At 38.4% G+C, this 25,209-nt stretch overlaps 1 protein-coding gene across 3 annotated transcripts in view; it reads right to left on the bottom strand.

Moving 5' to 3' along the window:
- The window catches only part of Arfgef1 (ADP ribosylation factor guanine nucleotide exchange factor 1), a 94,731-nt gene that overhangs the window by 42,881 nt on the left and 26,641 nt on the right, over nucleotides 1-25,209 (bottom strand). For all 3 annotated transcript variants that reach the window (XM_017593322.3, XM_063287518.1, NM_001277056.1), the window contains exons 7-18: nucleotides 24,156-24,257; nucleotides 19,280-19,455; nucleotides 18,430-18,563; nucleotides 13,782-14,016; nucleotides 9,387-9,486; nucleotides 9,174-9,313; nucleotides 8,970-9,078; nucleotides 8,511-8,712; nucleotides 2,314-2,425; nucleotides 1,935-2,140; nucleotides 1,623-1,707; nucleotides 800-971 (exon numbers count right to left, since the gene is read on the bottom strand). In XM_017593322.3, the coding sequence (XP_017448811.1) occupies nucleotides 800-971; nucleotides 1,623-1,707; nucleotides 1,935-2,140; nucleotides 2,314-2,425; nucleotides 8,511-8,712; nucleotides 8,970-9,078; nucleotides 9,174-9,313; nucleotides 9,387-9,486; nucleotides 13,782-14,016; nucleotides 18,430-18,563; nucleotides 19,280-19,455; nucleotides 24,156-24,257 (1,773 nt within the window). The remainder of the gene's footprint in view (nucleotides 1-799; nucleotides 972-1,622; nucleotides 1,708-1,934; nucleotides 2,141-2,313; nucleotides 2,426-8,510; nucleotides 8,713-8,969; nucleotides 9,079-9,173; nucleotides 9,314-9,386; nucleotides 9,487-13,781; nucleotides 14,017-18,429; nucleotides 18,564-19,279; nucleotides 19,456-24,155; nucleotides 24,258-25,209) is intronic.

Genomic DNA, 25,209 nt, shown 5'->3' with positions numbered 1-25,209 from the left:
CTGAAAGGCCCTACTTGTCACTTTAAAAGGGTGAACTGCACCTTTGCGTAGGGGTTGGGGGGGGGTGGAATATTCTATTTGTCAGAAGTAAAACCTATAAAAAAATCTCAGAGAGTACAACATTCAAAATGTAATTGTCAAGGAAGCCAACCAAGTGTGGGACAGGAGAAGAGAACAGAGGTAAAGACAGTGGCATTTGTACCGAGTCAGCAAAACAGAAAAGCACTGACCCTGACACTCCCTGGTAATTTTAGCATTTCCCAGCAAATCACCACCTTTCCCCTGACTTCAACCATATATATCAAATGAGGACAGAAAAAAATATGATATGGGAATGCTATAATTTAAGCAAAATGAAATCAAGTCAGAAAACACTTGCTTAAGTGTAAAGGTTTAATTAATATGTTTAATGCTTTTTAACTTCTGAGCCATCTCTTTAGTGCTCTCTAACCAAATTTTTAATTTCCAAATCCCTGCTGAAATGAACTGCTATATGGACAAGTTAATATTTAAACACTCCTAACACATGTAAATTATTTAGTTTTTAATCAATCACCATTTTAACAGTTCTATATGGATTATTTTTTGTTTTAAATTAAGCAAGAAGCAGGCAAAAAAAACCCCAAAAACCCTTAAGCACATACCTCCCTGTTTCTTAAAATGTGAGGAAAAGGTTCCAGGTCAGCTTGAGAAAAATAGGGAACCCAGTCTTAAACAAGCACCCACAGAACCAGAAGAAACTAACCCACACAACCATGTCTCCCCCTGAACAATCAGATTTGATTAATCTGGTACTTACTCTGTTTAGTTGATTTTGTAGGGATTGTTAGTTCTTTTGTTTCTTTCATTGATATTTTTTTCCCAGCTATCTCATTATAAATGGCAGATAGATACTCTTCAGGGAGATCTTTACTGTCATTGATACCACGATTCATTTTAATATACTGTTCTTTCGTCATTTTGTTTTTAACCTAGATATGAAAAACCATTATCACTCCTAAAAATTAACATAAAAATCTCACTCATATTTTAAGAATTAGAATATCTTTTTATGAGACTATGTATATTCTGAAGTCTAAAAATGAAAAATATGAAGTTAACTATTAAGTGTCTCCATCTGGAAAAGAGCTCGCTTGGGCATAAACATTGACTTTAGCCACTTAAAACCTACTACATACTAACTACTACCATGGTGGAATTCCAGAAACAATGTAAAATAATTCTACTTTTCTTCTCTTGAAATCTTGTATAGAGCACACTACTCTTGAATTTTATTCCAATATGTTCAAATTAAGCTGTTCCTAGTCTGAGATATAAACCATGTAAAGGCTAGTTGTGACTATAAAAATATGTAAATACACTCAAATTAAAAAAATCATTAATTTACTTTATATATGGAAGGGAATTTAACCATAAATATTGAGGTAAATTAGCACTAAAAAGAATGTGGTAAAGATCATGTATATTTGAATTTTATAAACTACTGATAATGAGAAATGGTTTTTTAAGGAGTTCTTTTAAATTTGCCTATAATTTAAATTTTAGTTAGTACTTAACATACTCAAAGGGCTGTATTTAATTTTCACTACTTACTGTAAAACTTGATGTAGAAGAAAGCATACCTGTGGACTGTGAAGGTCTGTGGTCAACATGATAATTGAGTAGGCCAAAACATAAGCAGTATCTGCACTAGCAAAAAGGGTTTGTCTGAAAAAAATAAATGCATGGCATTATAAGCTTTGCTTCATATAAACGTCATTTCAAACACCATTTTTAATGTTCTCCCTAGGACTAAGATTCTGTCATGTAGTACAATTACAGATAAGTGTATTAACACTTCCAAATAGTAGATAATATAAGCTGTCTTAAGGAAAGGGGTATTTCTGACTATCATGGGCATAACTGATAATCAAAAGTACTCGAGTCTTACTAACCCTTGGTTGCACTCTAGGTATCTTGCAGCAAATTTTTCCATTAATCGATCAATTTTCTGAGCTTCTCCTGGAAGCCGGAATCCTTCCAGAAACAGACGAAGAGCTGAAACAAAGTCTTTTCCCGAAAAGTCATGCTGGTCTACATATGCATACATGACTTCCTTATTGAACTTATCGTTATCTCCCAGGAACTCCCCCGCCTGTGTCTAATGTAAAAACAGAGGGTAGGAATTAATATTCACTTACAAAGCAGAAAATCCCAAGAACTCTAAGTTTTGACTTTATGGCTACAAATTCTGGTCTGAAGCTACAAGTTAACTGTTTTAAATATACATATAAATGTAGAAAGGATTAGAGTGAAATGAAACAGTATTCTTACAGAGTCTAATCTTTCTTCTTGATGTAAGAACTGAGCTATATCTTCAGGAGTGGTGCCAAGCATCCCTTGTTCTTGGAGGTACTGTATTCCTCTCTTTGGTTTCTTATTAAATCTAGATAAAGTTAATAGAAAGATTAAAAAGAGAAAAACACTCATACTCTCTGAGATTTTGCAGTACAGTAAATGACTTTTTTTTTTAAAGATTTATTTATTTATTATATGTAAGTACACTGTAGCTGTCTTCAGACACACCAGAAGAGGGCATCGGATCTCTTTACAGATGGTTGTGAGCCACCATGTGGTTGCTGGGAATTGAACTCATGACCTCTGGGAGAGCAATCGGGCGCTCTTAACCGCTGAGCCATCTCTCCAGCCCCGTAAATGACTTTCTTAATAGCACATAGAAAACAGGGACCAACATATGCCTACAGAGAATCATTACAAGGCCCAAGGATTGTTTTGTCTTAGGAAAGCGTCTGGAATGGAAGTGCATCATTTCATAGGCATTCCCTACCAGCAAACTGAGGTTTCCAGCTCCGCCACACAGGTCAGTGAGAGGGTCAGTGACCATGCTGCACAAGAGACAGTGTAGGAGGATGGGAGTACTAACCAGTACTTTGATACTTACCTAAGCAGGTTAGACTAGCACATAAAGCTTTTCTCAGTACAGTTCCTATTTACTCTCATCTCTTCCTAAATATCCCATGGAAGGAATAATTCCCTAAACCAGTGTGTTTGGAGATTATTCTGAATGCCTTTTCCAGCATCTCCTCACAGCAGTGTCTATCCACAGCTGAGAAGGGTAGAAGGTGGTGGGCACTGTATTTACAACCTATGAACTGCTCATTCTCACAGCAGAATGTGTCCTTTTGTACCTTAACAACCCATGTGTTATGGTTAAAGGGGCTTCCAAAGAGCCTGCTGTCAAACTCACAGGTTTTGGAAAGTATCTCCTCACAGGGGAACTCTCCCCTCATGTTGGAAGAGCCAATTCAAATGTTATCTGTTCGCTTAGAAACCATCTACTTCCTACTTTTATATATTTTGGTGACTCATCACCAGTTTCCTGGACAGCTGGGATAGTTCTTAAATGGTCGGCACATCTCATTTCGTCCATATCCTATCCCATCTTTCAGGCCCCAGCACAGCCGTCTTTCCTGACATGTTGCAGCGCCATTTCTCTGCTATCAGGTCTAGGGGTCTGATACCATCTCTTGGCTTCTGTGAGCATCAAGAATGCATGTGGTACATAAACATATGTAGACAGAACACACTCATACACACCAAATGAATTGAAAATGTAAGGTTAAGGAAAGGGGTCCCCTATGTCGTATGGGAAAGCCATCGTCAATACTAGGCAGGTTTCCAGGGAGACTGCTCCCAGTACTCTCCTGTCAGTAAAGCCTCACCTAGGCTCAGTGAGCCTTACTAATGTACTGGTCTCAACAGTGAGCTTTGGTAAAACCAGAACTCGTGCAAAAAGGTTAAAGTAGCTAGATATTTTTCCAAGATGGAAAATGGCTTTACAAGGTTATATAAATTATGAGGGTCTTAATTATTTAACATTTGTGAAGGATATAGGACAGCACAGCAGTGTCTATCCACAGCTGAGAAGGGTAGAAGGTGGTGGGCACTGTATTTACAACCTATGAACTGCTCATTCTCACAGCAGAATGTGTCCTTTTGTACCTTAACAACCCATGTGTTATGGTTAAAGGGGCTTCCAAAGAGCCTGCTGTCAAACTCACAGGTTTTGGAAAATATTCAAGACATCCAAGTGGTGTATCCCCGGGACATTGCTGGACAACTCTATAAAAAAGATCCAATGATATTTACATCTCTTTTAGATGTCAATTAGATGCTGATGTCTGGTTGTGACTTTCATAAACAACCTGGACTTCACTCGGGTTTCACCCATGTTGTCCACCTCCAGTGGACATTACAGCTGGTACATATGCAGAGGCATCTGCTGCTAAGGCACGGTCAGTAAGATAGTTACTTTAACAATTTACTTCTCATCTAAAGCTGTGTGTTTGGTTGTTTTGCAGGAGTCAGATGCAACAAACAACTGACCACATAGTTACACTTTCATCTATCAAAACAAAGATATTGATCTAAAGATACACAAGACCATTCCTCGACTTTATCATTCATTCTACAGGGTTCTTCTATGGCAAAAGTTCTGATACAGTCCAGTCAACTAAACAATCATATTTCATCTTACAAAGCAGGTTAATTAATCATGATATTGAGGAATTTTCCTCACTGACTTTGTTCATGTTCCCCAGGAAGAGGTGATGAAAGAGACCTAATGGGCAACTTTTCAAGTTTCAGCCCTTCAAGTTCTGGGTTACCACCAGGTCTAGCTTTTTAAAAATCTATCTATCCTCCCTCCCTTCCTTCCCTTCTTCCTCCCTCCCTTCCTTTCTCCCTCTAGCTAGCTAATCGTCTGTGTAATCTGTGTTCTAGTTCTAGTCTAGGGAACCAAGCTCAGGTCTTCATGCCTATCAAGCAAGCACTTTACTGACTTAACTGACACTAAACCCAAGAGCTAAATGTAGACCTGCAAACTCTGAATCTGCACAGGAGCCATCTAGGAGACTCTATGACAGAGTGAGTTTCCTGGAGATGGTCCAATGTTTTGCATGTCTACAATGGGTGTACTCTGGAGAGAGATGGCCCAGAGACTTCACCCCAGGATTGCTTCTTGCAACTGCCTTTCCTGCCACAATTACATAGACTAATAATTCTTGAGTATCAACCCACCCTATTGGGCAAATTTCCTACAGATCAACATGAAAATGAATTTCCATGAATTAATGCTGTTTAGATGAATTATTTATAGCATTCCTGATTTGATACAGATGATTTTAAGAATGAAGTTTAAGGAGATGATTTTAGTTGTCTTACCAGAAAGATGTACTAAAGTTAGGATCAAGAATAGAGTGTGTCCCCTCCTCACAGAATACTAAGTAAAGACTACTTAGTATAAGAGATGCAATGAGCTTTCATAAATTGCACTAAGAAGAGAAATAGACTTCAGGTAAAAGATTCATCTAAGTTACGTCCAAGGATGAGGTCACACGTATGCATCATGATAAAGCAAGGCCATGTGAAACTGTTGCTTTGAACTTATAATGAATGATCTTATAGATCTTATAATGAAACACTGCTTTGAATTTACTATCAAATCCTTCTGTAACTCCCCTTTTGTGTCACTTTTATCTGTGAGGTAAGTTTGTCTAAGAAGGTTGAGCTCAGCCAGATTGTGTGTGTGTGTGTGTGTGTGTGTGTGTGTGTGTGTGTGAGAGAGAGAGAGAGAGAGAGAGAGAGAGAGAGAGAATGAGAGAGAGAGTGTGTTTCAAGGCCATAGGTCATCAGCCTTTGGCTTTTATCTGACACTGTTCCCCACTTTAGTACCTGAATGTCATGGTGGGACCGGCAGAAACTGTTAGAAGAAAATACTCCAAGACACAGACATGGACTTTCTGAAAAGAACTCAACAGTTCAGGCATGAATCCTAAGAAATGACCAATGATACTGCATAAACTTAAAAACTTGTGCACATTAAAAGAAGAAGCCAGAGGAACAGACAGCCTACATACCGGAAACAAATCTTTGTCAATTACACATTCAATAGGGAATACCTAGAATATAGATTTCAAGAAGCCTCAACAAAGTCTCACACGCGCGCGCGCGCACACACACACACACACACACACACACACACACACACACATCTTCCAATCGGCATTCATAAAAAAATTGAACAGCTACTTCTTAAGAGAAGAAGCGCAGGATCAGCAGGATGATTTCCGCAGGAACATCTTGTTGCATAAATCTAGCTACCCCAGTTTGATCCCTGGAGCACATGATGGAAAGAGAGCCATTTCCTGAATGCTGTCTCCTGACCTCCACTGCACACCACGGCAGGTACTGCCCACACACATACATCATACACACAGAATAATAAATAAAACTTAAAAGAAATAATGACAAACAAACATGTGTTCAACATAGTTAGCCAGCATGTAAACACAAATTAAAACTACAATGAGCAGCAAGATATCAAAGAGCAACGAATATTCTTGAGGAAGCAAATGGAGAAAGAAAGAACATTTAAGCAGTTGTGGAAATGCATCAAGTTAGTACACTCACTGCAGAAACTCAATAAAAGTGGAAGTAACATATATACCATTCTTGGATAGAACCTGAAGGACATCAAGTAACCACACCACAAAAGGAATAATACACACATATTTGCTAAAATACTAGTCACAGCAGTCACGATGATTATCAATAAGAAAACTTGTGGCGCAATATGTGTGGAGAAGGAGGAAGGAAGGAAAGTAAGATGTTAGGAACAATCTGAAAAGCCTTAAGGAATCATTATTTACCTAAAATTACGGATAAAACATAAGTATGTGATATACATACATATATAAATAAATAAAAGTTTTCCATCTGGCTTGACTATGCTCCCCCAAGAACTACAGGCTAACAAAACTCTAGTGCCAGTCATGAGAAAACCCCCTTTCAAACTGTTGGTCAGTAAAGTCCAAACAATATAGGTTACTGCTGTTACCCTTGGTTGCCTCCCACAGACTAAAGATGTTATTGCTGAAGACTCCATGTTCTATGCATAGAAATTGAGGGAGCAAACTACATCTGAACTGAAAGTCTCCTCTCTGAGAGCTAGCTGTCATGGTTCCAGAAGTCATGCCTCCCAAGGTAGGAAGAGAATCAACCAATTGTCCTACCCAACTCAACCCCTATGAACTGCAATGACCAGAATATTACAATAACTGTATGTGTTAACAGTAACACTCATATTTTGACAGGAAACTAAGAGCTATCTACCTGATCTTAAGACACAATCAATAGGTGGAAAATCATGATATGAAACAGATTGAAAGCATTTATGTCCACTAAGTCAACTCTAGAGAATACTGAAAGGAATATTTCAGTCTGAAAGGAAGATTAAAAAATTCAAGAAACAAATAGTCCCAGTACAGTTAATTATAAGAAATCTAAGAAAATAACGCTATAGTAGGGAACTAGAGAGATCAGGAGGAAGACAAATATCACATCTCTCTCATATGCAGATTTTAGTGTGTGCATGTGTGCGTGTTTGTGTGTGTATAAGAAACAGTAGGATTGTTTGCAGGAAAGAAACCAACAAAAGGGGCAACAAGGCAGAAAGTAAGGCATGAATATGAGCCATGTACAAATTCTGTGTGTGTATGAGTGTGTGCACATGTGCATATGCATGTGAAATGATCTAATGCACCTCTGAATAGCAACAGACATACCAACATAGAAGGGGGAAATATGGGGCCTCACCCACAGGTAAAGAACTAAGGCAACAAAGAATGCTGAAAGTGGGAGAAATAATTCTCCCTAGGATGAGTCCCCTGAATGGTTATCCAATACCACCAAGCGGTCAGCCCTGAAATCATATACATACAATTAACACTAAATGGACTCAAGAGCTTGTATGTATTTATGTATGTATGATGGTATGATGTATGTACATATGCATGCATGTATCAGAAACAAAAGGGGGGGTCACAAATTTGAGAAGGTATAAGGGGAGGTGGATATATGAGGAAGAGAAGGTGGGAAATGATGTAATTATATTTTAATTTAGAAAAGAAAAAACCCTATTATTAAGACGAACTTAAAAGACATGTTTTTATAGATCTTTTGTAAGCTGTTTCACAAAATTTAGCAAGAAAATTAATCTCACAAGATCAGAGTCTGGGAGAGAAGCCAGGTTGGGATAGGAAATGTATTAACAAATAAAATAAAATTCCTAGCAAGACTGAGATGTGTAACTAAACTTGAAGAAACAGAAACCTAAAAGGAGTAAACTAACAAAACTGCAATTTTCAAATTTCACATTTTTTGTCACATGATTTATGCAATCAGATGTAAATAAAACAGTCCAAAACTGGGCATCGTCTGTTTAACAACAGTACATGATATGTGATACAAAATTAATTCAGAGAAAGCCATAGGCTGGGTATCTTATGGCTCTGCTTAGGAACTCTTCAATGGTGGAGATCTAGTCAATTTTCAGATCCAAGAGAGTAAGGAATGAAAAACAATAAGAAATACGGGGAGACTGGGGCAGAGTTAGCGCATTTTTGGCTGAGGGATATTCTGAAACATTTCTTTTCAAATCTGATACTTACAAATCAATCCCTTGTTCTATTATTTCTTTTTGCTGCTTTAGGACCTCGAATTGTTCTGGATTATCAGTGCCAGACATCTGTGTGCTGTAGCTGCCAATCCCTGAAGATGATGTGGATTCTAAGGAGTTTAAACTTCCATATCTGTTTATAGTCTCGGGGTGTTTGATTTCACTTATCTCTTGCTCTGAGGGTTTTTCCTGACCTGTAAGAAAACATGTCAATATAGAAGAGATGACATACATATTATTTTATTATTACTATATATATTATTATATTGCTAGGATAACTAAACTAGAAATTTTAAGTATAAGTTGAAAGTAATTTTAATGCTTACAAAGACATTTTATTATGTTATATAAATAAATACAACACAAGACTACTTTAATGGCATCTTTACATATCTTTCAATATATCACTGACTTAAAATAATGTAGAATTCAACTCAGAATATTATCTTACCAAGGGTGGTTTGAGAGTTGGGATTCACGTACTGATCCTTACTCCATTCAACCATACACTTAAGAATTGAAACTAAACATTCTAACCCCTTTTTCCGCAGGCTCAATTCCTATAATTCAGAAATAGAATAAAGATCGCTCAAGAAAATGCACACCTCATTCTTGGAAAATTTTAAATAAAAAATAATTTAAAAAAAGCTCTTACCTGAACATTACTCATCCCAAGTTCTTGACTGCCCCTTCCTTGGGCAATTTTTGACAGGTCATTTACTAGTCTTTCAAATATATTTGCTGCATTCAAGTCACAGTCATAATTTACATAAATATCCACCACACTCTGAGCATCTGTGATAAGAGAATAATCTTAGAATATGAGCACATTTCATTGCAGGAAATAATAAAGATTAATTGCAACTACCTGCACAGATCCTTGTCAGTGTCTGAATCACCATCCACTTATGATCAAATGAGCTTGTAGAAGTTTCCAAAATGTACAGGAAAATTTCTTTAAAGAATACCTGTGAAAGAATGAAACATCTCTTAAAAGTACTATTTAACATAGAATGGTTCACCCTTCAAAAATCCAAAGATCTCGAGCAGAGAGGAGGACCTAGGTTCCTGTGGCATTGAACTTTTAGTTCTGTCTCTGACACCAGCTTTCTTGGTCATCGCAGAGCAATGAAATGTACAAAGATATGCAATGCAGTTCTGGGTGATAATTTCTACAATAACTGTAAATTAACATAACTGTTTCTTATTCATCAGTCGTCCTTTTGGACACTCTAGTACAGAACAGTCCTAAACGCTCCTAGATTGCAATGTTAAATACTACTCTAAAAGAGATCTAACTTTTATATATGCTTTTATATTTTTCTAATTAGTCATAAAAATAAAAATCCTTACTCAAAACATCCTATTACTATTCCTTATGCTGAATATGATCAAGCACAATTGATCTGATGAAGAAAATTTCCATTTGAAAGCTAATTCTATCATTTCAATACTATACTTTCAATCATTTTGGAAAAATGACTATGACCTAAAGCCAGCTAAAATCAAAACATACGAGCATGTGTACTATGTTCTGTGAATTCAGAAACTAACATTTATAATAAAAGTCACAACTTTCCATCTCCCAAGAGTTAGCCAGCCCCACAATATGTTCTTCTTTCAAAGACCTCAAAACGATTATTGCTATTTTCTGTGGACATTAACCACAAAGACAGGAGCCAGAACGCTCTCAATAAGTACTGTCTACACAACATATGTCTTACATGCAGGCATTCAATAAATATCTATGGCCATGACCACAGTTCCCAAACACTGTATCACGTCTTCCCAGAATGCACAGGGATACAAATGTAGCAAAGACAACTGCTGTTTGATCTAAAAATAGAATATTGTTCAGTTTCAATTATACTATATGATATATTCCTTCCAATGATGTTCTCGCCTTTGCAAACTTAAGTTTTGATAAGTTAGCATATGAAAGCAAGTGCTACAAGAAAATCAGTGACACATAGGGATATAGGTGTATTTTCCAATGACTTAAAGGTCTAAGGACCCAAGAGAAATATGCACCTCAGCAGGGTTACAGTAAGAAATGAATGAAAGACAAATATCTTTCCTTCGGCATCTAAGTATTATTTCTTCAATGTACATAAGATTAAACTAAACATATACAAACTGTCTGCTTACAACTGCTTAATGGACAGTTCTCCTTTCAGGGTGTGCCTAGAAAGATGCTGGTGCCTAGAAAGATGTGAATCAAGAAAGTCTGAAATACTGATTTATACAATAATCCAGATTTGTAGAGGTGTGAAAAACTATACCACTATCTATAGTTTGAAAAATTGGGCTAATAGGCAATTCTATTTCTGTAAGATCCTATGCCTAAAAGAGGGCTTTTTAGAAAATCAGAACTTTAATTTCAGCATACTATTTATTCTTCATATAGGAGGAGATGCTCTTTGAAAGTTACATATTAAACTACATAATGCCTCACTCGGAGGGGGGAATCACATTACAGAAACTTTGAACAGTCTGATAAATTGAATCTTCATATAACAATGATTCTAATTAGTTTGCAAAGTTGAGTTTTCATATATTCGGTATTTTCCAAGTGGAACACAACTTATCTTAAATTTAACTATGCTTAATATTTTCAAAATATATATATTCTTACATCAATTATCTTCACTATCTCCTTTTAAGAGATAATGCAATTTTAAAAAACAATATTAAAAAATATTTTAAACAAGCTGGGCACAGTGGCACATGCCTTTAATCTCAGCACTCAAGTGGTGAGACCGGCAGATCTCTGCATCTGAAGCTAGCCTGGTCTGCATAAAGATTTCCAGGCTGACCAAAGCTACACAGTGAGAACTTGTCTCAAAACAGAACAAAGACATAAAATAAAAACAAATACATAAATAAATTAGTGTTGAGGTTTTGTCTCTTCCTATTTATTCTAGCTAAGAACAGCCCAGATGAAACATAGCAAGTAATGACCTTGAGTTACCAACAGGAAAGTAGGTCCTAACAGCATAGAGGGGAGGCCCCTGCCCAGCTCTTGTGCTGCTTAAGGCACATTGTGTGTGTGTCTCACCCAGGAACTCAACAACCAAAGGCTGGGTAGAGGCCCCAGTCCAGGATTTTAATAATTTCTACTACAAACTAGGATACAGCAAAAATTTTATAACCAAAGGGTACCATTTATGAGGCAACAAATTTCTAAAGAATATTTCCTTTTAAATTCAGTTTTGTAAGAAAATTGCAACTGAAACTTAATTTATAATCTTAAATCTGTAAGAATTTATATATCACATGGCTCATTAAAAGAGTCCTTTGAGCTCTCAGCATTTAAAATTTCCCCACATTATTTAATCTTAAGTATCTCATCATCAAATGGAAGGTTTCTGGTTATTAAAGGAGTAAAAATCCCAAATTTTGATTGAAACTGTTTTATTGGTAGTTTCTGAACATAATGGGGGAAAACTATAAAAACTTTACAACTAACTAAATGCCTGGAGTTGTTTCACAGATATATGACAAATACAGACAATTTATGCCAATTTTAAACTTATAACTTAAAATTTAAAGTACTTACTGTTTCATTCTCATAATATTGAAATAAAATTTGAAAATAAAAATAGAAAAGTAACTTATAAAGATAATGCCATTATTTTAACCACGTCAAGGATAGGGGAAGGAATGTTCACTGAGCTAATTACTTATCTTCTGTTAGTCTGAAATTAACAAAAAATAAGATGTGCAGAAGCTGGGGAGCTGACCTAGTGGGTAAAGTCCACACGCAGCTCTCCGGCGCCAGGGAAAGTTAGACTTGGTGACTTCGGTTCTAGAGCTCACTGGCCAGGTCATCAGCTGAGCAACTGAGCTCCAGGTTCATGAGAGACCTTGTCTCAAAGACACAAGACGGAGAGCAGCTGAGGCAGACAACACATCAACCTCTGGTCTCCACGTGCACACATTTGGGGGGGGGGGTTTAGATTTATTGTATTGTATTTATATGAGTACACTGTCGCTGTCTTCAGACACACCAGAAGAGGGCATCAGATCCCACTACAGATGGTTGTGAGCCACCATGTGGTTGCTGGGAGTTGAACTCAGGACCTCTGGAAGAGCAGACAGTGCTCTCTTTCCAGCTCCAAAATTTTTTAAAAGACTGTATATCCTATCAAACATAATATGAAGGTGAATCCTGACCAACACACAAATAGAAATTTCTAAAATTTATGTTGCAATTAAAGCAATATTTTAAGGAGTTGGGAAAAGGATCTACCAAATTATAAAAACACAAATGTTCCTTTTCAACATTGAAGTTTCCCAAGAAGAAGCAAAAGCTCTCAGTAAGGAACGGGCACGACAGTGCTTTATGCACGCAGACAGCAGAGCAGAGACTGATTTAGCTTTAGGTCTCTAAGGACGTTTAAGAACCCAGAGTGTTGCTCTACTTTCAACATCCAGGGAGAGGGCCTTAGAAGACAGACACAAATAGATGTTTTGCAGAAAAATGTGCAAAGCAAAATTAACTTTTTCACATGTTACCCAATAACTTAAAAATACATCTTTCAACCACTTCTCCAAAGTGCTTTAAAGTTCTGGAGGCTTAGTATGGCACTGCACAGTTCTTTTAAGAGAGCTAAATTCAGGCAGGGAAGGTGGCTCAGTGGACAAAGGTCCTGCATGTCAAAGTGTGGAATGGGAGGCAAACCCCAATCCCACAGATAGAGCTGGGCCTGGCTATACATGTGTACTCCCAGCACTTTGGGGTGGAGATGCATGGATCCCAGAAGCAGGCTCAACAGCCTCCTTGACTGAAAATAAAAGGTTTCTGGTCCAATAAGACACTCTGACTCAAGGAAATAAGCAGAATGTGACAGATGAAAATACATGATGTCCTGCTATGGCCTCCACATGGTATGAGCACCCAACACTTGTGTACATGCAAAACACACACACACACACACACACACACGCACGCACGCACGCACACACGCATGCACATCACATGCAGAGACAGAGTGCACGCCAAATTATTAATATAGCATATATAAAGCTATTATGAAAATCTGATTTTTTTTCAGCTAGTACAAATTTGCTGAATGCAAAGGCTGTTCACTCCTTTTGCATTCTTATTGCTTAGCCAACAGCTAGAACTTCACAGACACATGTCAGTTAAATGAATGAACAAAATGAAGCACATGAAAACACATACCTATTATTTCACATTATGGGAAGCTTTCACGTGTTGCTAATGTAACATGAAACAAAGGAAATAGTAACAACATACCTCAATTTGCATCTTCAGATGTGTCTTGAAGTTTGACAACAAAGTTAGAAATATGGAAAGAGAAAGCTCAAAAACCTCTGGAACAGATGAGACTCCGTTTTTTGAGAGTGCAACACACAGATACTGCTTGATAGCATTAATAAACATCTCATTTGTCCTGAAAACAGGTCCTGCATTCTGCAGAATGGACAGAAGCAACTGCAATGAAAGAATCTTGGACCGTAACTCATGAGACCTGAGAGGTGAAACACAAAGCACAGTATGTGGACAAAGTCATGATTGTGATAGTAACGGACTGACCCACAGCCACTTCTGTACACACGTCTATAAGAATTCATAAACTTAGCTCAGACTGCTTCCAAGTGCTTCTCTACCACATCATTTCACGATTTCGTTAAAATTTTCTTGTTTTTTTTTTGAGATTATAATTATCTAATTTTTCATGTCCCTTTATTCACTCCAAACCTTTCCATACACTCCTCCTTGCTCATTCACAGTCTCAAACACCAATCTCTGACACTATTAATGATTCCCTGTTATGCTTGCACACAGGAGCCTAGCATGGCTGTCCTCTGAGAGGCTAAACCCAGCAGCTGACTCAGGTGGATGCAGAGACTCACAGCTAACATTGGATGGAGCTTGGGAACTCCATTCTTATGGAAGAGTTTGGGGACGGATTGAGGGCACCAAAAGAGAGAGAACTCACAGGAAGACTAACAGAGTCAACTAACCTCAAGAGTCTGACCCACCCACCAAAGAGCATACACTGGCTGGTCCTAAGCCCTCTCCTGCACAGATGAGCAGATGTGCAGTGGGGGCTGTGTCTAAAGCTGTAGCCTGTCTGTGGAATATGTCCCCTATAGCCAGGCTGCCTTGTCTGGCCTCAGTGGAAAAGGATGCACCTAGCTCTGCAGAGACTTGATGTGCCAGGGGGAGAATACCCGGGGGAGGGGATCTCCACCCTCTCAGAGGAAAATTGGAGCACGGAGGGAAGGATTGTGGGAAGAGGGTCCCCAGGAGGGGTGGCAGTGGTCGAGATATAAAGTGAATAAAAAACATGTCACGGCCTCTGTTTTTTTTTATTAAGTGTTGTTATACACACATATGGCTATCTAAGTGCTTCTTACAATGGTAAAAATTACAAGTATTTTAAACATTAAGCCCACTATTCCCCTAAAAAGATAAAAATAATTTACAGATTTATGCCTTATTCCTTTCTTTCAAAACTATACTTCTTGTGGACCACATGAACGGAGTGAAGATATCTGCTATGCTTAGTATGTAATACTTCTAATATAATGAGTTTCTAGTTATGTTAGTCATATTCAGAATTCCTAAACACCAATAAAAATGTTTATGTTCCACTAGATTATAATGTTATCTCAAGCAGACCACCCCAATAAATATTTGAAATTCTTGTTTCTCTTCTGAAATAAAGAGACCTTTAGAACTTTATAAAATCTTAATATGGAAACAATTATTCTAAAGACTTCTATAATGAAAATTTGAAAACATTTATCATTTTTTTCTAATCACGGTTGTGTCATGCTTCAGTTTATTACCTAACATTGTAATTATTTTTACACACACATATTTTTTTTCTCCCACTGAAAACTATCCCTTAGATTCAAGAGAGCAAAGATATTCTCTGGAAGCAGTATTATTTCAGAAGCAGAGTATTAAATGCTGCAGGAATTATTATTTAAAATTTATTCTAAATACTGCATTCAGTCACATTTGAATAGTATATGATCTTTATTGCTCTTGATTTCTACCTTAAAATGTTTATAGTTGTGTCAAGTAGTTCACAGACAGCCAATCTCACAAGAACACTTAATGTTATATCAATAGTTTATCACAAAAATTACTACCTTCTTTAAAATAAAGCTAGAGAAACAGTACCAGAATTTTTTATTAAAGTCATGTTTGCAAAATAGCTTACTCTGAATGTGCTACAAAAGTATTCGTACTCAAAGATGCTGTTTTAAATTACAATGAGAGGTAAGACTGAAGTAGCCACTAGGGAGCCCTCATGTTGTGTACTCTAAGGCCTACGTACAGCTACTGCTTCCAAGTCACCTCACATCGTTCTTTTTGCTCAATTCCTGTAGTAATTAGAGCCTGCAGGCTGCCATTTTTTAATATATAAGTCTTGTTATAAATATACTTTATAACTTCCTGTCCTTAGCATTGAATAAAATGTCTTTTAGACAGTATTTGCTCAAAAGATCCACTTGTTCTTGTTTCCAAGTATTAAGTACCTGTTATGTGCTGTACATTAAAAAAAGGAATAAGGGTCAAATGTGTGTCTCACTTGATAAATTAAACATTTTCTAAAGCATGTCTCTCACTGTACAGTCCAGGATGGCTAATCCTCCTGCCTCAGCCTCCAAGAGATGGGATTAGATATACAATAGAATAGCACAATGCTTGACTAAATTATATTTCTAATGAGCAACCAAGATGGAAACTTCATGTCTGCAACCTTTTATGAGGTAGTTTCAAATTACAGGAGAAGCTGCTGGAAACTCTCCAAAGGTCATTGCTTAGCACAGCAAGAAAATAAATAGAAGTAAAGACAAAACTGGGCAGCTACAAATGTTCCAGATTTTATCAAATCCCAGTTTTTACATTTGACTTGAGAAAACTAAACATGTGGAAGTAAATCACAGCACAAATGATCTTCTGCAATGACCCCAATTCCTTTCTGTAAGTATGTGCACACCTGGAGACCGAAGGACTGCTAGGAATCCACTTCTCTGGCACCATTTTTAGGTACCGTCTCTCACTGGACTCAAACTTGCTAGGCTGGCTGGCCAGTGAGCCCTAGGGATGTGTCTGGTCCTGCAACCCCAGAACTGAGCTGATAAGTGCATGCCGCCATGTCTGACTTTAAAAAAGAAAGGGTCGAACTCAGGTCCGCATGCTTCATCCCAACTTAGCTCTCTCCATAGACCTAATACTTCAGCTTTTTAAAAAGAGATTTATTTATTTTTATCTGTATGTTTATATCAGTGTAGTTTTATGTGCATCACATGCATGCAAGTGCCCTCCGAAGCCAGAAGAGAGCAAGCATTATATACCCTTGACCTAGAGTTACATTTGGCTGTGAGCTGTCTGTCATGGGTCCTGGGAACCTAACCTGACTCTTCTGTAACTACTAACTCCAAACTGTTAAAGCTGTCTCATAGTAGTCTTCATCAATTCAGAATGAAATATCAAAACTGTCAAATTTTTAATAAGAAAGTTCTTTTTCATACTAAGGAACTACAGTAAAACGTTCTTATTGGTATGTAACTAATAACCTTAATTCTACTTCCATCAAGTTCCTATTTTCAAAATACTGAAGCAATAACTTACTTTTCTAACTTGATATTTGGGTCTAAAACATTTTAAAACTGTAATTTAAGACTAGACATGCTTCTCTCTAAAGCAGAACAATGTGACAAAATAAAACTAAAGAAAATATCTATTTTGCAGAAACACAATTTTCAAAGCCGCGTGTGTGTGTGGTTCTTACCCTCTGCCTTATTTGTAGTAGGATCTCTTTACCACTTGCTGCTGTGTGTATATTAGGCAAACTTCTGAGGATTTAAAAGGGCTCTAGGATCCGAACTCAGGTTCCAGTTTTTGTAGTAACCATCTCTAGACTTTAGTTGCATTTAAAGACTCTAAAGATTTTTTATTTATTTAAGTAGGAGTGTTTACATTTCCCCTATTTTGATATCATTTTCATTCAAATTGGAAAAAAAATTCTCCAAGCATCCTCCATCCTCTGCTAGGAAGTCTAAAACTGTCATTGTAATATACCCTACTACAGCAATAAAGAACAGGTCATTCCTTTAACTCTAAGCCTTAAATGCAGGCAGAAATCAACTGCACTGGAATGATACTGACACCCATAGAGTACGGCACTTTCCTCATGTGGACTCTGCTTTCCACTGCTGAGGTAAGAACTAAGCAAAGCCACTTGGAGAGGAAAGGGTGCATTTTGTTTACATTTAAATGCCGAAGTCCATCATAGAGGAAGTCCAGAGCAGGGACTGAAGCAGAGGCCATGGAGGACTGCTATTACTGACTTCTTCCTCATGGCCTGCTCAGTCTGCTTTCTTATAGAACCCAGGGTCCAGAATTGGCACCACTCATAGAACTGCCTCTTCTCACACCTGTCATCAATCAAGAAAATGTCCTGCAGTCTTGCCCTGAGCCCATTCTAATAGAGACAATTCCTCAACTGAGACTCCTGCTTCTGAAATGGTTCCAGCTTATGTCAAATTGGAAAAAAATATATTTGATGGCAATTAGTTAACTTATATCAAAGTTCTTAATACAAGTGGAGACAGAAATCATCTTACGGCAATCAGATGGTAAGCGTTCCAAAGTCATTCAGGAACTATACAGAGTGGCTTATTCACTCAATCACATCTGCTGACATCTACTGTGTAATCACAACCCTGTATTGCTGCCCATCCTTTTTCAAACAGTGTAAGGCAGAATTCTCAAAGTTTAGGAACATTATTTTTGGTATTTTTTAAGACAAAAATTCTAAAATTCCACAGGACAGGAAGAACAAATAAAAATCCAAACACTATATTTGCAGTACATTTTAAGCTTAAAAACCTCTTAAACAAAATGGCTAATGACTTACTTTGGATCTGGTGGTCCATCTGACAGTGGTTTCATTGACAGCTTACACAATGACCTGAACACTAGAAAGGCATCCTTTTGTAAAATGTGGGAAAACTTAGCACCAGGTGAAGGTCCTGAAGAATTTCCAGATTCCTAAACAAGTTAATATACCATGAAAATAAAAACATATCCCATCATACATCATTTAGCCTTGGAGCACAGTTTTCAATTAACTCTGAACAAGAAAGAAGCAGCTGCTGTGGCATCTGACACAGTGATCTTCACTATGCTATTCTCACACCCAACGCTGACCTAACACTTTAAATACAGTCTTTAAAATCTCCCTTAGTTGACATCAAGTATACTCCTAAAATTTATCCAACGCACACAAAAGCATGACTAAAAGTATGACTAAAAGTAATCAAGCGGTGGGCAGTGGGGTGACCAAGGGAATCTCTAGAGTCCTCCATCTGCCAACAGAAAGACCAGGACACATAAAACAAGAAGCAGGGAGCCAGGCCTGCACTCCTGCTCACACGACTTCCTGGAGCTCTTCTCAGAGGCTCCATGAAAATGCCCTACATCCCCATGTTCCCTAAGATACTATAAAAAAGAACGCTCCTCTTAAATGTACCTTCAGTGGGGAGTGAGGGGTTGTGAACACAGATGAAATGGACTCACGGTTGGAACGTAGCCCTTAATATATCTTAAGAGAACAAACTGCTCTCTAAGTTATAGTAAAAAAGAAAGAAATCTACTCAAAACCCTATTTCCACAAGCCCAAATTGGACAAAAGCATCGATTGGGAAGATCTGCTCAAGGTCCTGGCAGACCTCCATGTCCTCCTCTCCACCTCACCCCATATATACCTGAGTATCATTGGAGGAGACAGACAATCTGTCGTCAGGTAACGATGGTGTGTATGCGGCAGAGATGGGTGTTCCCGGGATCCCATTGGCTTGCACGTTCTCACTGTCACTGCCATCCTCTACAGCTCCAGCGTTGCCATCTGCACTTGCACTTACAGCTGTTCCTTCCCCCATGTCTGAAACGGTAAGAAAAGATGCTCACCTCTAACTGACTAAACCAGTGTACTTCAAAACAAACAAACAAAATCAGAGTATCTAAAACGAAAGTGACCAAAAAGCAAAGTAAAATATATATTGGCACACTTTTTAAATGTACTGTATTTACTACAGTGCAAATATCCACTTAGCACACTTCCCAATACGGTCTCTAAGTTGCACTGGCAATAACCCGCTTAGCGGACAGAAGGTTGTTCTAGAAGTACTTAAGCAGAGGCCTGCTTTTAATATACACTAACTCACTAGACTGGGCTCTGACGAGTGTTACAACACGGAGACGTTTTGCTGAACTTCAGTTGCTATCCACCTCTTCTCAAACAAATACTCAATTCTTTTTGATAAAGGCCAGAGGACTTGTCACTAAAATCAAATACAGATAATATATGAAGTGTGTACTGAGACTGGGTCCTGGATTTCAAAAAAAAAAAAAGAACACCAGAGGCACATATTTGGGACAAGTGGGAAAATTCTTAACTATATTAGATATTTTTGAAAAGATGGCAATTTTCCTAGGTGTGAAAATAAAATTGAAGTTAAGTAAGATTAATGTCCTTATTTACAGAAAATATATTTTATATCTGGGCATTATACAGGGGAGCAATGTCATAATGTACACAACCAATTTTCTAATGGTTCAAAAGATCTATGTACGCATGCTATGCGCAAACACATAAAGGGAGCGAAAGTGTTAATGAATAAAGGTCCTCATAACACTGCTCTTTGAAGTTTTCTCTATGTTTGAGACTTTCCTAAGTAAAGTGTTGCAGCATGAGAACTTCTACTTCCTAATCTGTAGCTGTATTAGGTACTGGCAAAGATTGTTTGGTAAGACATCAGACCGTACATATCTGGGGTTTTATAAGTCAGTGTGTACTGTACCTATGCATGGCTGTGCTACAATGATACTTTATAAAAATGGGGAGGGGGCTGCAGATGTATCCCAACACTACAACACTGGCCTAGGATGCTCCAGAACCTAACTCCACCCCCAACACTCTCCAAACAAGCAAGAACTGGCGCATGAGCTTATAATGCGCCAACCCAATTTACAATGCACTGTTTTTAAGAGGATATATGGAAACAGAACATTCTTATTTTCTCTGTAACTATAAGGTTTTAAATGTTTTAAGGTTTTAATTAATATTCCTAATACTGTAGACTCTTTAGTCTCTACACTTTCTCACTGGATGACCTTGGGACTTCCACTACCAATTTTAATAGGCTGACACCTGCCACGACTCACAGGCTCTCCCAAGGGCCGTGTGTCCAGGGTTTAATACCCAGCTGGCAATGTCAGTTTGGAAGCCTGGGTTGGAAGTAGGTCACTGGGGATATGTCTGTGAAGGCTGTCATTTCCCACTTACCCCAAATACGTGCCTTCTGTCCTTTATAAGGTGGGCTGCTCTTCCCACCACATACTCCTAGCAGACATTCCATCTCACCACAGCCCAGAAGCAATAGAGCCAAAACCACACCCTGGAACTGGGAGCCAAAATAATGATTTCTCCCAGATACTCATCATGTGACAAAAGGACTAGGAACGTGAACACTAAGAAATGACAGTTGGTTCTGTGGTTGTACGAGCAATGCAAGTCAAAAGTTTTGGGGGAAAGTTTTTAGGAAGAACTTGGAAAAATTTGGAAAGTGTGCTAAAGAAAGCCTAGAACAGTGGTTCTCAACCATCCTAATGCTGCGACCCTTTAATAGTTTCTTATGCTGTGGTAGCCCCCAACTACAAAAGTATTTTGTTGATACATCATAACTGTAAATTTGCTCCCTTTTTTGAATTCTAATATAAACATCTCTATATGAAAACTATCTGATATGTGACCCTCCCAAAGGGGGCATGACCTACAGGTTGAGAACCAATGGTCTAGAATTTGGTAAGCAGACTGTAATGGCTAGTTTTGGTGGCACCTCAGACATCCAGGCTGCTGCTTATGGAGTAACCAGTGAAGCCTGAACTCGTGTGTTGTCAGGAGGGTATGAGGAACTGGCCTAGGAGTATCTGCATTCAGTCACGAGCACCTCTGCTACCTCTGCTGTATGTCTTTACACATGCATGCATACACAGGTCTACCTCTGTTCTATGTCTTTACACATGCATGCATACATAGGTCTTTACACCATTAGAAAATTGGTTGTGTACACTATGACACTGGCAAAAATAAAAGTGTCTACATTTTACCTGTGTCCTGCAACTCTGTAGCATGTGGCATTTACAGGAACAGACTAACTTAGTGGGGACAATTCCAAGGCTGCCAGCAATCAAGCTATGGCACAGTAGTTACTGCACTGTTTTAGTCAGGGTGTGTGAGAATTGGGAAGAAAAAAAAAAAATAAGCAAAAGGGTTTGAAAGCTTGCAGTTTGGCCAGAAAACAAGCATGAGCTAAGTCGCAGAGGGCAGTGGCTGGCTTTGGATTCTAGGGTGCATCACTGCATGCCCTGCACACCTAATGTGCAGCCATAGGATTTACTGTTTGTCCTGAGGCGATGCAGCATTTCTGATGCAGGATTCCAGTCCTCCTTATGGAATGTGAATTTATATATCTCGCTGTTTGACCTGAAGGGACTCACAGTTATGGATTTGCCTTGGTAAAGACTTTTAAACAAATGCCCTAACTGTTAGTACTTTGGGAACTCATGGAATTAGATTAACCGCATTTTACAACATGAGATGTTCATGAAACTTTCAGGGTAAAAAGCAGAGTGTTATAAACGAAAGGTCCATCACAGGCTCCTGTGCTGAGGCACGGCTCCTAGCTTGTGGTACTCTATTTTTTGGAGGTGCTATTAGTCAGTGGGGACTGGTTGAAGGAAGCAGTCCCTGGGAGACGGGTCCCTCACTCCCTCTTTTTGCTTCCTACTACCTTCCTGGAGAAAAGTTGCCTTGCTCTGGCACATGCTTCCTGCCGTGAGTTTTGGCCTCACTACAGCCCAGGAGCACTAGAACGGAGTCATTGAACTCAAATCTCTTAAAATGTGAACCAAAGCATATCTTTTTCCCCTTGTGTTACTTTCTCAAGTACTCATCATAGTGACACAAGCTTACTAACAATGCACCAGTAGCACCCGCTCTCTGTTTAGGAAAAGTGCTAATTTGCACTGTGTTCATACACATGACTATACAGATACTGTCAAATGCAGTGTATCAAAAGCATGAGTGCTTTTCCCCAAGTACCTTCTATACTATCACTTAATTCTGCCAATAGTGTCACTAAATATCTAATATACTGAATTTTATAAATGGGACGCTACCAATGAGACAAAGAGGTAATAACACCTTAGAAAAGCGTACTTTAAGTGCTGTCCTTTAGCTAATTTTTGGTATCTTAACTTTTAGGAGTGTTTCCATCCAGAGCTGATCAGTATGGCTCACTGAGTCCAAACATTTGTATAAACAATTGGCACCATGGTGAACCAACTTTTCTTTTGGGAGCCTGGAATTTTAGTGCATGTTAGGCAGAAAGTACAATTTGTCGGCAATGAAAATTTTAGACTTGATGCCTAAAATACATAATAAACATTTTGATAATATTAACTAATTTGATACTGGCAGAATTAAAAATATCTTCATTCCTGAAAGTAGATAGCTGATTTCCTCTAGCGTTCATCTCCTATCTCTCCTGTCGGTCTCTAATGGTATCACTCTGTACCTGGGGCTGTAATGAGCTTATCAGTGAGGACGACTCTGGTGTGGAGTCTTGTGAGTGTCCTCGGTGACTCACCACACCGTGGAGCAGCCCTGGAGCTGGAGCTGGCTGTGTAGGGCACACTTACATTCTCTCCTTTAGCTACTTAAGTGGATGTGAAGACTGTCATGTCAGTGTTCCCGCTTTCTTTCACTTTCTAGTCTTACTATAGTTAGACCAGACTACTGTGCTCATCTCTTAAAGGGCTTCCTTTCTCAGATTTGGTTTCTTAAAGTGTAGATTTTCTCATCAAAATTCTCAGTTCTAAAATCTCCAATACTGATTCATTTGTCCTAGAATAAGATCCAAAATCCTAACCTTGGGACTTATAACCCTGTTAAATTGCTTCCATTATCTTTTTCTATTATATGACATCACATTTATTATAGGAAATCCCCTTTTACATCTAATCATCTCTTTATTGCTACCCAGACACTCCATGATGCCTGCTATCAAACCTGTTCACACATGTCTGCACAGCCCTTCCTGTAGTTAGCAGCAACCTTACAGAGTAAGTCAAGTCCAGACACGCTAAAGAGCGGCGACTTTAAAGCAGAAAAGTGGCAAAATAAGTAAAAAATGTAAAAGTTTTACACGGAGAAAAAGTCATAGCTGAAGCTATTACACAACTGTGGAGAAAGATGTGTTACTGGTTTGCTGACAGACAGACACAGATGTTCTGAGCACAGGGCATGGGAAGGCATTAGGCCTGTACGCCTGTGGAAAGGAAAAGGGGTAGACACAGGCTGTGATGCTATCGGGTGGCCAGAAGCATCCACTAGAGATCTTAGAAAGCAGTCTGTGTGGGTTGGGGAGGGGCAGACTGCATGTGGCAGACATTTACACACATACAAACACTAATTTCACAATTTACAATTTGACTCCTTTGGTTACATATTACAGGGTTTCCATGGTCAGGTGAACTCCTGTGAAACAGAATAAACTAATTTCAAATGAAGTACACTACCTCCAACAATGATGTCCACCATCTCTTCCACAATGCTCTGCACAATATCCTGTGGCTTTTCCTCACACTCTCCATCACACAACACATCATCTTTAGATAATGCTTTGAAAGACAAAAATTTGAGACATTATTTTAACTTTCTAAGAAACCTCTACCAGACATGTATAACGAAACACTTTTTTAAAAAAAAATCAAATGGGTATAAATATTTTGGGACACTATCTTGTTAAATTTTCAGAATTTGTGACCAGGTCAATATTCAAGTATTTTTTAAATTCAAACTCACTTTTGATCAGCTATTAAACTACTATTCAACTTAATGAGATTCCATAGATTAGTCCTACAAAGAACCAAACTTCTAAATAAATTCTAACTGTTTATCATGTATTCTAAATGTTTATTATGTATTCTAAATAAAACACTTTCAATGTCTTGTGCACATTAACCTGTACTTAGTACGTATATGTGGGACAATGTCACAGGTGAGACAGGTACAAGATAGAAGGAGGCCTGTCATTGGAGGAGAAGGAAGGAGGGGCGGGAGAAAAGTTTGAAGGAAGAGGAGGACACTGGGACGGAAAGGAGGAAGAGACAGGAGGGAGAGGGAGAGAAGCCGTGGCAGGACAATATGGCAGGTGACGTTAAGATTCTTCTCTGTGTATTTACAGGTTGTTATTAATGTTCTTAAGGGATGGATGGTACTGGGCTTTGTATGTTTAGGTGAGCAATTATATCTTATCAACTGGGTCAAAGGTTATTGTGTTATGTGTTCTTTCATGTGTAGATTTTCATGTGTAATGGAGTGTGGGGCAGCTGGTCTGGGCCACCACGGAGTTGGGATGTGTGTTTCTGGCACGGAAACCTGCCTTGAGAACTAGATAGGTAGAGAGATTGCTGCCAGGCTCAGAGAGAGGCCTTCAGCAGTGGGATATGGGATGGTGCAAAGCGGGTGAGATACTTTGCTGACTGAGAATTAAGATATCCAGCAGATATCTTAGGGCACCATGGTGTCGGATCCTAGGGGGACAAAAGATAATAATACGTTTTTTATATT

This window comes from Rattus norvegicus, chromosome 5, assembly GCF_036323735.1.
Source record: "Rattus norvegicus strain BN/NHsdMcwi chromosome 5, GRCr8, whole genome shotgun sequence".
In the NCBI taxonomy this organism is placed as follows: Eukaryota; Metazoa; Chordata; class Mammalia; order Rodentia; family Muridae; genus Rattus; species Rattus norvegicus.
Note: the sequence above shows the minus strand (reverse complement) of the source record. Positions and strands in the feature narration are given on the sequence as shown.